We start from the raw sequence: 12,057 nt of genomic DNA, 5'->3' as shown, positions 1-12,057 counted from the left end.
AGGCAGCGCCCACACTGTGGCTCCTTCATGCTGAGTGCGTTGGACTCTGCTGTAGACTGAGCCTCTTGTCTGGCTGCTGCAGTTTGTCTGTAATGCCCTGACATGTTGCATTTTCCCGTTGGATGAATAAAAATAAATGCTTCTGTGTTCAACAGCAATGGGCTGGACTGTTCCATGCAGGATCCACACTGGTGAGGGTTCCAGCGCAGGGTGTGCTCCCCCGCCCCCCTGCCCCCCTCCCACTTCTTGGCCCATGAGATTCGCTCAGTCCATCCCATGGGGACTCACTTGCCTTTGCAGAAAGGGTGAAATGGCCACAGCACAGGCTGAACGGCCACGGTCTCGCCCGTGCTCACATCTGTGGTCCTCAGAACTCCTTGGAATCTTCCAAGCTGGCTCTTGGCTCAGAGGGCAGGAGGCATCTGAGTGGAGCGCCAAGGCCCACAGTGCCCCAGGCACTTCCTGTCCCCAAACTTCTACCCTTCACATCTGCCCCAGGGTCGGTGAGACCCAGACATTACAGAACCGTAGCCATACTTGGAGACAGAAGTACATGGAGCTGCAGTCAGGGAGGTTCCCTTCCCGAGGCTCAGACCATCAGCCCAGGGAAGGTGCCAGGGAGCCTGGGTCAGGGCTGCTCACGGCCTGCGGGAGCGGACAGCGGCACTGCACCGGTGTGCTGCCTCACCATGACTCAGCTCCACCATCACTTTGCATTTACAGCCCTGCCGACATGGACTGGAACAAGAGCCACCATGGCTCCAGGTTTGCCTCTCCTGGTCTGAGGGGGAGCCAGGCTCTCTTGCCTTTCTTCCTTCCTGTGGAAACAGGTCACGGGGGGAAGAGAGGTGAGGGGGGGGTAGAGACACGGGAAAGATGAAAGAGTGGAATGAATGATGAGTCAGTTCCACAGCTCACCTATGAGGCAGGTAGCATAGAGCCTCCACACGGATCAGCGAATTTGAAAAGGTTGAGAGCAGTGAGCATTGGGGCTATGCTTTAGTCTTGGCCCCGAGTTCCACAGGAGCGTGTGATTAAGTGCTGTGTGGCAGGTTCCACTACTGCTGGCTGTGGGAATTAGAAGTTCAGGCTGAGGTACTCACACCTGTGATCCCAGCTACTTAGAAGGCTGAGATTTGAGGATCACAGCAAAGCCAGCCTGGACAGGAAAGTCCATGAGACTATTATCTCCAATTAATTGGAAGTGGTGCTGTCGCTCAAGTGGTAGAGTGCTAGCTTTGAACAAAAAGCTCAAGAACAGTGCCCAAGCTGTGAATTCAAGCCCCAGGACTGCCCCCCCCCCAAAAAAAAAACAAACAAAACAAAGTTCAGGCTGACACTTCAGCTGTGGCTTTGCCTAGAACCCTTGCTGTGAACCTTAGTTTCTTCATATACTTTTCTGAGTGAGCCTCAGTCACCATCGTGCATGGTTCTAATCCTCATGTCTGCTCCAGCTTTTCTGCCCTCTCCTGTCCCCTATTCTGAACCTTAGGACTTAAATCCCATTGTCAGCACCTGACACAAGTGCCTCTCCTAAGCCTACTTAGCTCCCCTCCAGACTTGGGTTTCCATTCCTCTAGGGTTTATTGAAAAGTAGGTGTAGAGTCCTGGTTTCTTTTTGATCTGTGCAGATTCTCCTACACTCTTCTCATTCCCCCTCTGTTGCTGGGAGATTTGACTTCAAATATAGAGAACCCTCATCTTTCTTTTTGAGCCTTTACCTTTCCCCCAAATAGCTGACAAGGCTCTGGATCAGTTCTGTCTGGCTGCTGCAGGGCCTGCCCATGTCCCTGGGGTCATGGTGTGTGCATGGATGTATGCTAGGCCTGGGGCTTGAACTTGGAGCCTGGGTGCTGTCCCTGAGCTCTGCTGTTGAGCCACAGCTCTACTTCTGGCTTTTTTGGGTGGCTGATTGGAGAAAAGAGTCTCATAGACTTTTCTAGCCCAGGCTGGCTTTGACCTGTGATCCTTAGATCTCAGCCTCCTGAAGAGCTAGGATTACAGGCGTTCATTCTCACAGGCTTTGAGAATACAGTGGGAGAGCTCGGTACTGCCGCCTGTCACAGTTCTCTCTGGCTGCTTACCACCCTTACCCACTTCCCTTCACAGCCGGACTAATTAACATTGAATCCCCTTGTCCTCTCCCCCCTTGCCCCACTGCAGTGAGCCCGTACCACCAACCTCCCAGGCATGCCCCCAGACTGTTTTTGCTTTCACCTTTCATCTCTCTGCAAGCCAGTTACAAGCCCTCATTCTGCTTGCAATCTGCATACCCTCGTCCTGCTTGTGTGGTGGTTGTAGACATCTCTCCCCGTGCAATCCTCCATTCTCCAGCCTTCAGCTTACACGTGAGCAATACTTTGCAACTAAGCGCACAGCACCGTGCCTCCTTTCCCCATTAGGCAACACCCAGAGAGGTTTTGGGTTGTGTATGCTGTGTATGCTGTTGCCATCTAGTGGATAGATCCAAGGGATGCTGCTGAAAAGTACCATTTCTCAGGACATCGTGCAGCTGGCATAAGCTGCCAACGGTGATGGAAGTTCAGAAAGCCCCGTACTTGAGATGCCACACCAGCTCCTTCCTTAGCTGCGTGTTCCAGCCCATGTCTCAGGCCATCTCAAGTCCAATTTATCCTCCATCCCTATTCTCTATCACTGCAGACCCTACTTTTACTTCCTAGTGGATCAGCAGGGAACTTCCCAAAATGCCAAGTTGGCTTTAAACTCTGCTGTGGTTTAGTTCCTTATGACCTCCAAATTCTCGTGGCATGGCTGCAAGCTAAAGAACCGTACCATCCCTTATCGCTTATCTCCTGCCAACACCTGTTTCTCCTAGCTAAATGGTATTCTCTTAGCCTTTCACTAAACCACACAGAGTGGTGGCACTGCCATTTTTTTTTGTCTCCTTTGCAGACACACCTCAGTGCACAGGGACTTGAACATGTGTACTGTACTTACCATAAGCAATTATAATGACTTTCACTCTGGGTTTCAACCAGAGGCCATACCCTTTATCTGAGTTATTTGGCCCACGTTGAAATTGGACTGTGTTTGAATGCCTTTCTCTTGGCCAATGCACAGCTAGAAGAATGAGGATTTCTGTTGAGTCCTTATATTCTTAAACATGGTGTTTAGGACCTGGAAAACATGGAGCAGGCTGGCCAGCAATATGGACCCCTTCAGAAATAGGTTCTCCAGCCTGTGCCCGGTCCAGGCCGCTGCAGGAGTGAGTGCCTGCTATTGCTTGGACACTTCTCCAGCCTCATTGGCAGGCAGCCGCCCCCTTACTAACTTCCCTTCTTGAAGGAGAGAGCTGCTATTCAAAGGCTTGGGCAGGAAGGGAAGCGCCACTCCTCCTCCTGCTGCAGACAAGAGGGCTGCATGGTAAAGCCCCTACCATGCTGGGATGTGCTGAAGACAGGGGACGGCTGTTGTCAAAGATGTGCCTGCCACCACTTTTCTTAGAAGCTGGCAGGTGATTGGACTGCTTTTCCATTCTGTAGCTGTTTCTACGGACAATGCCCTGCAGCCCTGGTGCGTCCTCCCATCTCTGCCTAGCGAGATGAGACTTGTCTTTACAGATCTAACTCCATCCTTGTCCCAAGACCTCCTGGAACTCCAGTACACCGAGGTGTGTCACCTGTGACCCCCAGCACTGTATTTCCCAGGCAGCACCACACTCACGGCTGTGAAGGCTCACTCTCCCAAGCCAGAGTCTGAATCTTCTCTGGGTCTGGCCCTCTCCAACCAGCCTCTGGCGTGGGGGCAGGGGAAGGGGGTTCGGAGCAGGGAGTGATACAACTGACTGCTACAAAGCGATGCTGTTTGTACCAAAATATTTAATGAGTATGCTGTTAAAATAAAACCAACAAAAGAATTAGTAATACAGTTTTACTGGTTTATGTTTCAGTTCATAAAGTTGACACGCAAACTACCCTAGCACAATGTTCACACACCTATTATTAGATGAGCTTACAGCTGTTTTGGTAATTGAACAAGGACACAGGAAGCAGCAGAGGGCATGGTCTGGGGGAGGGGCTGCCACTTTCTCCTGTCACAGTGACCTCAGCAAGCCTCATTACGACAGGAAACGAGCCGAGGGTCCTTATATACAAACCACTGCCACCGGAAGCAGCTACCTCACAGAGCACAAGCAAAGGACGAAACACCTGTGGGGCGGCCTGTCAGCATATCACCAGATAAATTAACTCAAAGGCTTTCTAAAGTTCCCCTCAATAAAAAGGTGCTAAAAACCTCCATTCCATACCTGTGAAGTGAAAACCTACAGCCCACCTGGACAGTGAGGTTCGCACCTGGCCACGCCGGGGGGCTCAGAGCCCAGCAACCCCACAGCTCAGCTCAGCCCGCCTCATGTGTGCACACTAGCAACCCTTAAGTGAGGGAGTGAAGGCAGGGGTGAAGGTAAGTGCCCAAGTGACCGCAGGAGGAAGCGGTGCGGCTCAGCAGCCCGAGTGTGGGAGTTCAACACTGTCAACTTTGTATTGGGGGAAGGTAGTTATATTTATATTTATATTTATATGTATGTACACATGACACATTAAGCAAAATAAGATTTGTCCACGTTATGATTAATCCAGTCTCACAGCCATGTCGCCCAGTCCAGCCTTGTAAAGTCAGTTCTGGCAGCTAGTGCTAAAAGATGACAGGACTATGAGAGTTGCATAGAATTGATCAGAGACGTGAAGAACACCAAAGCCCAAACCTGTGCATGGGATAGGTGAGCGCAACTAGATGGCTTCTGCTATGTCTATGAAACCTTCCTACTTCAAACAAAGTGCTTTTCCATGTCTACCCGGGAGGATTTCTGCTGGCACTGACAGGTAAGAATTATTCTAATTTCCGATACCCTACCCCCCCAACACAAACGCATACACATACACACACACACACATATATACACACATACACATGTATGTGTACACATATACATATATACATATGTGTGTGTGTATATATAATATGTATATTTGTTTAAAAAAAAAGGTTTAGAAAAAAATCAACACACTGAAGGATCCCCAACTCTGATCATGTAAACGGCCTTTTCGCTGGGCGCGGTGTGGGCCTCCATGGAGTGACTCCTGGAGTGTGTCCCCAGCCTCAGCTGGGCTGGCAGGCCTGTTGGTGTCAGTGGTGAGGACAGCCTTACCCAGCGGCTGCCTGCTTCAGCAGCTCTGGCCCAACGACCCACCAGTATGCATCATGGATTCCACTTAGGTACATTCTGGTCCTGGAACAAGTCACAGAATCACACATGTGGCCAAGGAAGGCAACGAGAGGTGGCGTGTTCTCTGCAGGCAGCTGCTCTCAGCAAGTCTCTTTGCCTTGAACCCCGGTGGCTGTCTTTATGGAGCTCAGCGTTCGGTTGAACCAGGTCTTCTTGGCTGCCTGTACCTCATTGAGGGCAAGGCCCAAATGGTGCTCCAAGTCCTGTGGGAGGAACGAGGGGATGAGCCATTGGAGATGCTAACTTGGGCCGCACGTGCCCTTTACCTGCGTATTAGCACCTGCCTCACTGTGCCCCAGCACAGAAGCACCTCCAGGATCCTTCATGGAAGGCCCTCCCTCCACTGGCAGTGGGCGGTGCTTCCTGCCAGGCTTCCTGCCTTGTCCTTTCCCTCTGAACACCATGCCGCCGCTCTGATCACAGCTCAGACATGCGGAGACGCTGCTTCAGAGGGTCCCTGGCAGCCCACCAGCTGCTGTCTAGTGCCACCTGGGACACATGCAGTCAGGGAGGGCTGCCTTAGACCTGCCTGGGGTTGGTACTGGCAGGATTAGCAATGTAGCAGAAAGATTAAAAAAAAAAAAAAAGCAAAAACCAAAAACCAGATTCCTTCACCAGCATGGAGGTTCTGCTAAATTAGGTGAGCTGTGCAAGGTCATAGAGCTGGTTGTGTGATGGGAGTCGAGGAATAGAACCCTTGTTGCTGTGCTCAGCCTTGCCTGCACATCCTAGTGCTCAAACCAGCCTGACAGAAGACTGGGACAACCTGGGGTGGGGTAAGGTTACTACCTAGGTTGAGGTCCCAAGATGTCAGCGCTGGAAGCCAGAGGTGGTGAGATTACATGTGTCATTCCAGCTACTTGGAAGATGCGAGTTAGGAGGATTATGGATCCTAGCAAGTTGGGGCAAAAAAGTGGGCAAAGAACAAGCCAAATATGACAATGTAATCCTAGCACATGGGAAGCATAATTAAGGGATTCAAGCCCAAGGCAAGAAGCACAAAATCTGAAAATTACAGCAAAAAAGGGCTGGAGGTGTGGCTCCCGTAGTAGAAGGGCTTGAATTAAAGGCCCAGTAACATCCCTTTCCCTCCCCTCTCCCTCCCACCAAGTGGGTAGAGCTGTGTGATTTTACTTATTTTGTGTGTGCACAAGGCCTGTGACTTGAACTCAGGGTCTGGGTACTACTGTTCCTTAGATCTTTTGTTCAAGACTAGCACTTTATCACTTGAGCTACAGCTCTAGTTCAGGATTTTTGGTGGTTAATTCAAGGTAAGACTCTGTCTTTCCTGACTGGGCTGGCTTTGAACTGAACTGTGATTCTGATCTCAGCCTCGTGAGTAGCTAGGATTCTGTTGTAAGCCACTGGGCCCTGCTGAGCTGTGTGATTTTAAGGTATGTGTTCTGTGTACCACTAAAGAGATGGAAACTATGTAGGTAATCTTAAATTTTATAAAATACAAATCCTTAGGACAGGCTACTAATTAAACATCCACTGATAAAAAGTATTGTACTCTTTGCCTGACTTACATAATTGTAACCCGTCTGTTCTTTAGCATTTTCAAATAAAAACAATAAAATTTAAAACTAGAGAATTTTAACAAAAGCAAAAAGTGTTGTGTTTCTCCCATGAGGATTACACTCAAAATTTAAAAGGTGTTGGAGAGAAGATCCTAAGCCCACACAAGTCCATTTTATGTGTGTGTGCGTGAGGGAGAATTCTAGTCCACATCACAGAACCCGTTCCACAGTGTGTGCTGCGTGCCCGCCATTACCTGGATCTTGCACTCGGCTTCCACCAGCTGGAGCTTGGTCTGTGCCAGTTCCAGCTCCATTTCTCTCAGCTGGTTCTTGAGTGTCTCCTTCTCTTCATCTGTGTCTGCATCTAAAACCTCCTTGCTTGAGGCGATGCCTTTCACATGTCCTTCTTTGTTGAAAAACTCCCGGCATCGGTCACAATCATCTACTTTTTGCTGAAATTCAAGGGCAGAGTTGAGAGGGCAGAGGAGCCGCTGTTCAAGGCGGTGACCTCTAGGGGCCAAAGGTCGATGTCTCATCTGCGCACCACAGGTTCTAAAGCTTGCCGGTCTTTGGAAATTGACAGGCAACATACCTGGCATTCCATACCAAAATACCAATTGCACAACATCTGATCTAGAAGTTGCCCTGTTAGAAACACAGGCTAGCCAAGATGAGGCTGCGCTGAGATAAACCTTTGTGTACAATGATTTTTTTTTTTCCTATGGAATTAGGGATACCGAAACTGTCCAAGTGGGAGCTGTTTCTTCAAGGTAGGATGTAGACTCTAAAAATCCTTGAGGAAAATTTTTTTGTAACAGGAAATTAAACACTAAAGGCATGCCCCAAAAAGTATATAAAATATGCTCACAAGTTAATATTCTGTATTTCAACAAAATAGGATGTTAATGAATATAAAAATCACTTTTAGTTCTTCTAAGAGATATTCTGCCAATCAAATCAGCAAACAAGCAATCCACTATAAAACATCCCAATTTTAGAACGGTAAATGCAAAATTAAATGCCAGTCTTGGAAACTTTAGCTGGAGGTGTGGCTTGAGCAGTAGTATCTACCTAGTCCTGAGTTCAAACTTCAGTACTGCCCTCCCCGCTACTCCCCCAAAATACATCCATCCATCCATTTGCTCATTAGGGTCAACAGAACAACTAAGAGAACATAGCCCTAAGGTCAGGGCTTGGGTGTGATTGGGTGATTGAGTAGTCACTTAGTATGCACAAGGCCCTGTGCTTAATCCCCAGCTATTCCTCTTCACCCCCTAAAAAAGAGCTTTATTAAAGTCTTGTAGCAGCACATAAAGATTAAGAAGAAAATGGGTGCCTCTGGTTATGCTGAGGGGAAGTCAGCGCCATCTCATTCTTGGTGTGTAGAGTCTGTGAGCATGGGTCTCTGCTATATTCCCGTCCCTGAGTTGTAAATACGTAAGTAAGGCATCTTTCACTAAATTGCTCCTTTTGCAAAATATCACAATCTAGCAGAAATAGAACTTAAGTACCAGTCACTCTCCCCATTCCCCTATCAGTAAAACACAGCAAGTCTTCATTGTATTTGGATCCCACGACTGCAGAAGAGTCTCCACAGAACAAAGGGACGTGGGGGGGGGCGGGGACACGCCTGTTCCCTCCCCCTCCCTCCTGCAGAACTATACTGGCTATTCCATTTGTCCTGGCCAAGCAACCTGGCCGCTGACTACTTTCCTGATGACATTCTCTGTCCTTGGGCACTGGGACTTTAAGATTGAAAGCTGGGGCTCTTTTGGTCTCATCTGAACCTGAGATAAAGGGTGTGGGAGTTGTCAGTCACTGACAGTAGCCGGTACCTCATCTGATACGCTGCAGCTTGTGTCATTTATTTTGGAGGGAGTGCTGCTAGTGTGGATTGGACCAGGGCCTTGGCACGGCAGGCCCAGTGCTCTACCACGCGAGCCACTCCCCCAGCCAGCTTCTCTCCCAAATCCTGCTGTGCTGAAGACAGCCATAACATGAACTAGGTGATGTAAAATCTTTTCCGTAAAGGAAATCTTACCCGAATTTTCTCAATTTCCACTTTATTAGCTGTCTGCTGCTTCTCCAATCTTTCACTCAGTTGAGAACAAATCTAAAGAAACAAACAAAACCGCAATCTTTTGAATGATGTAGTCATCTGCACAATCTGCAATTGAGATAAACGCTTCAATGCGGCTCTCAGCAGACAGACTGTTCCGGAGGGTGTGGCTTTGTCACGCAGAGGTTCCCCCAGCTGTGCTAGCCTCCCAACCAGCATGAGATCCCAGCAGAGAGGGGGAGAAAGCTAGATCCAATATGTTCTAAAGAACGAGCTGCCTTGGAGAGAACTGCTTTGGCCCATTAGTGGCCATCAGTCCGTCATTCGGAACTGGAACTGCCCTCAAGACCCCCGGCTTTCACTCACCACCTGCTGGACGCTGCAATGTGAGGCGCGGTACAAACGTCCTTTTGTGTCCACACGGGACACAAGCAGGTGCAACGAGGTCTGGAGACAATGTCCTTCCACAGCAGGGCATGGGGCACACCTTCCACCCCCACCACACCCGGCCGGGTTCAGGGCGCAGGGACCCACCTGCTTGTAGTCACCAATGATGGAACTGTTTTTTTTAATCTCCGATTCTGCCTTGTCGAGTTCCCGGCGGCACATTTCCTTTAACTGACCACATATAAAAGCAAAAGTGAATACGGAGGGGAAAAAAATCGGAATCTGCTTGGTGCTAAACCTCAGCTAACCAGACAGCTCTGCTTCCCCATTCTTCTGCCCTTGGCAGCACTAATTCTGTTCTCGAGGGAGAAAACAGACTCTGAGTGCCCGTGGGCTTCCACAGCCGTCCCCTGCTCGTGTGACCATCCAAACTGTGGCCTCTTGCTATCCTCGGCGAGGGCTGGGCAGGCCAGAGCCGGGCCAGAGCAGTGCTCAGTACCACCTGAGTTCACGGACCATGACAGTCACCAACCCAAGGCGGCAGTGTGACCTGGGAGGACCCCGAGGGAAGGGGAGGGGCTTGCCAGGGCGCATGCTTGGTGCATTCTGGGAGTCAGGCAAGTCTGTCAGGCCCATGGAGCGGACTCCCTTTTGTGTTGCTTTTCATGCTGAATTTCAACCCACCTCAAAGCCCCGCTGCCTCCTTGTAGGATTTCATGGTAAGAAAACCACTATGTTTTACAGAATAAATAAAAAAGGTCCTTGGGCAGAAACTACAGGCAGTTGTCTCCAGTGCCCATTTTTCAGCTAAATCTCCGCTGGGGGGACGGGGGGGGGGGGGGGGACGGGAGGGGGGACATGGGAGGTGGGGCCGGGATCCTCTCACCTGAGCAGACTCCTCCTCTAACCGGCGCTTCTCTTCTTCTGCTTCGATCAGTTTCTGTTTGGTCATCAGCAGCTCTTTATTCAGGGCATCAGCCTTTTCTTCAGCCTGAAACATAAAGAAGAACCGAGAACCCAAGTCAGTAATGAGAACAAAGTAAAAACCTAGAGCCAGAAAGGGTTTGAATTCCCTGGACACAGGGATGGGAAGCGATAGGAAAATGGCTGTAAGTGGGAATGCTGGGACTAGATTCACATGGGAGTGTGTGTGCAAGATGGTGCCGAAGAGCTCAGCTTTTGGCAGCAGGTAGCTGAGTTTAGCTCTCACTGTTCACTGACCAAGCACCACTGGACAAGTCACTGAAAACCTTTCTAAGCTTCACGCTCTGCATCTGAGTCCAAAGCTCGTGAATATGTCAATCTTAATAATGATGTGCTCTGGTGTTCTTCTGAACATTTCTTTTGCTTCATCCAACATGTGTTGCATTTCACTCTTGTTAAGGAAACTGCCCCCAGTGCAGACACTTTCTTTGATTATCTTTTGTTTTTGTGTGTATCGGTTGTGGGGCCTGAACTCTGGGCCTGGGCGCTGTCCCTCAGCTCTTCAGCTCAAGGCTAGTGCTCTACCACTTGAGCCACAGCGCCACTTCCAGCTTTTTCTGCTTATGTGGTGCTGAAGAATTGAACCCAGAGCCTCATGCATGCAAGGCAACACTGAGTTACCTTCCCAGTCCCCCTTTGATTATCTTTAATGGCTAGGTTCTACTCTAGAACAACTACCAATGTCTTGTGGGTGGGCTTTTGAGTCCCATGAAAAAATTCTGTGGATCCTGATAGCTGGTCCCTCCAAGAAGGGCAACTGGTGAGTGACTAGTGTGTTAGGGGAAAAACAAAGTCCAGGTAAGAAGGCCTTTACTGGGCCAGGCAGTTAACCTTCTTGCCTCCTGGTGAGGGAGGCTGGTTTTCTGAAACAGAATTTCTGGCATCACTTCCTCAACGTGGTGGAGTGGGGCTCCTGAGCTTTCTGCTCCACTCTGCTTCCTCTCACTTCTTTGGGAGGAACAAGGCTGGAACCTTAAATAGGGAAATGAGGCTACGTTTCCAAAATAACTAGCAAAAAGCCAGGCTAGAGTTGTGGTTCAAGTGACAGAGCAAGCCTGAGGCCCTGAGTTCAAGCCTTTGGCAACAGTGGAACGTGTGTATTTGTTGTCCTTTTTATTTATTTTTTTTGCATTTGTCCTATGAAGTATTAAAAGCATTATAAATGTTCTTTACAGTAATCTACTTTTTTTTTGGTCACTTGTGGGGCTTGAACTCTGGGCCTGGGCACTGTCCCTGAGCTTTTCAGCTCAAGGCACTCTACCACTTAAGCCACAGCACCACTTCTGGTTTTCTGGTGGTTAACTGGAGATAAGAGTCTCACCGACTTTCCTGCTCAGGCTGGCTTCATACTGTGATCCTCAGATCTCAGCCTCCTGAGTAGCTAGGATTATATAGGCGTGAGCCACTGGCGCCTGATGTTTTTATTCCATGTACTCATCAGTCGACTTTATTCAGAATAGCTTCCATTAGTTAGGAGATTTCATTGTTATTTTTCCATACATGTCTATAGTGTATTCCAATCAATCTCACCACCCCACCGCTCTCTGCGTACCTCCTTCCTTCCCAAAACAATTCCAAAAGGTTTCACTGTTGCAAATAATCTATTTGCATTTTGAGTGTGTTTAGCCTTCTTCATCCTCTTTGCTATGCCAGTCCCCCTTGTGACCAGCAGTACTTGTCATTTCCGCCCGGACTGCTGGCCTCTTGCATTATTACTGCACTGCACAGGTACACATACTTCCTCCTGTACTCAGCACTGCTGTGGGCTGACTGAGATGTGTGGAACAGCCAAGTGATGAACTGGGTTTCCTATCTCAAGAGGCTTTTCTGACCGCCATGACTCCCGACTTCCGCAGAAGGAA

The 12,057-nt window shown here is 49.2% G+C and overlaps 1 protein-coding gene across 5 annotated transcripts in view; it reads right to left on the bottom strand.

Moving 5' to 3' along the window:
* Positions 1–3,819: 3,819 nt before the first annotated feature.
* The window catches only part of Rabgap1 (RAB GTPase activating protein 1), a 149,739-nt gene continuing 141,501 nt past the window's right edge, over positions 3,820–12,057 (bottom strand). For all 5 annotated transcript variants that reach the window (XM_070013209.1, XM_070013222.1, XM_070013216.1 and 2 more), the window contains 5 exons: positions 10,098–10,202; positions 9,359–9,442; positions 8,807–8,878; positions 7,020–7,217; positions 3,820–5,448 (listed from right to left, as the gene is read on the bottom strand). In XM_070013209.1, coding sequence (XP_069869310.1) covers positions 5,326–5,448; positions 7,020–7,217; positions 8,807–8,878; positions 9,359–9,442; positions 10,098–10,202 — 582 coding nt within the window. In that variant the 3' untranslated portion in view covers positions 3,820–5,325. The remainder of the gene's footprint in view (positions 5,449–7,019; positions 7,218–8,806; positions 8,879–9,358; positions 9,443–10,097; positions 10,203–12,057) is intronic.

Source organism: Dipodomys merriami, unplaced genomic scaffold (genome assembly GCF_024711535.1).
Source record: "Dipodomys merriami isolate MVZ:Mamm:240054 unplaced genomic scaffold, mDipMer1.0.p SCAF_11, whole genome shotgun sequence".
Classification (NCBI taxonomy): Eukaryota; Metazoa; Chordata; class Mammalia; order Rodentia; family Heteromyidae; genus Dipodomys; species Dipodomys merriami.
The sequence above is the reverse complement of the archived record's forward strand: the minus strand, read 5'-3'. Positions and strand labels throughout refer to the sequence as shown.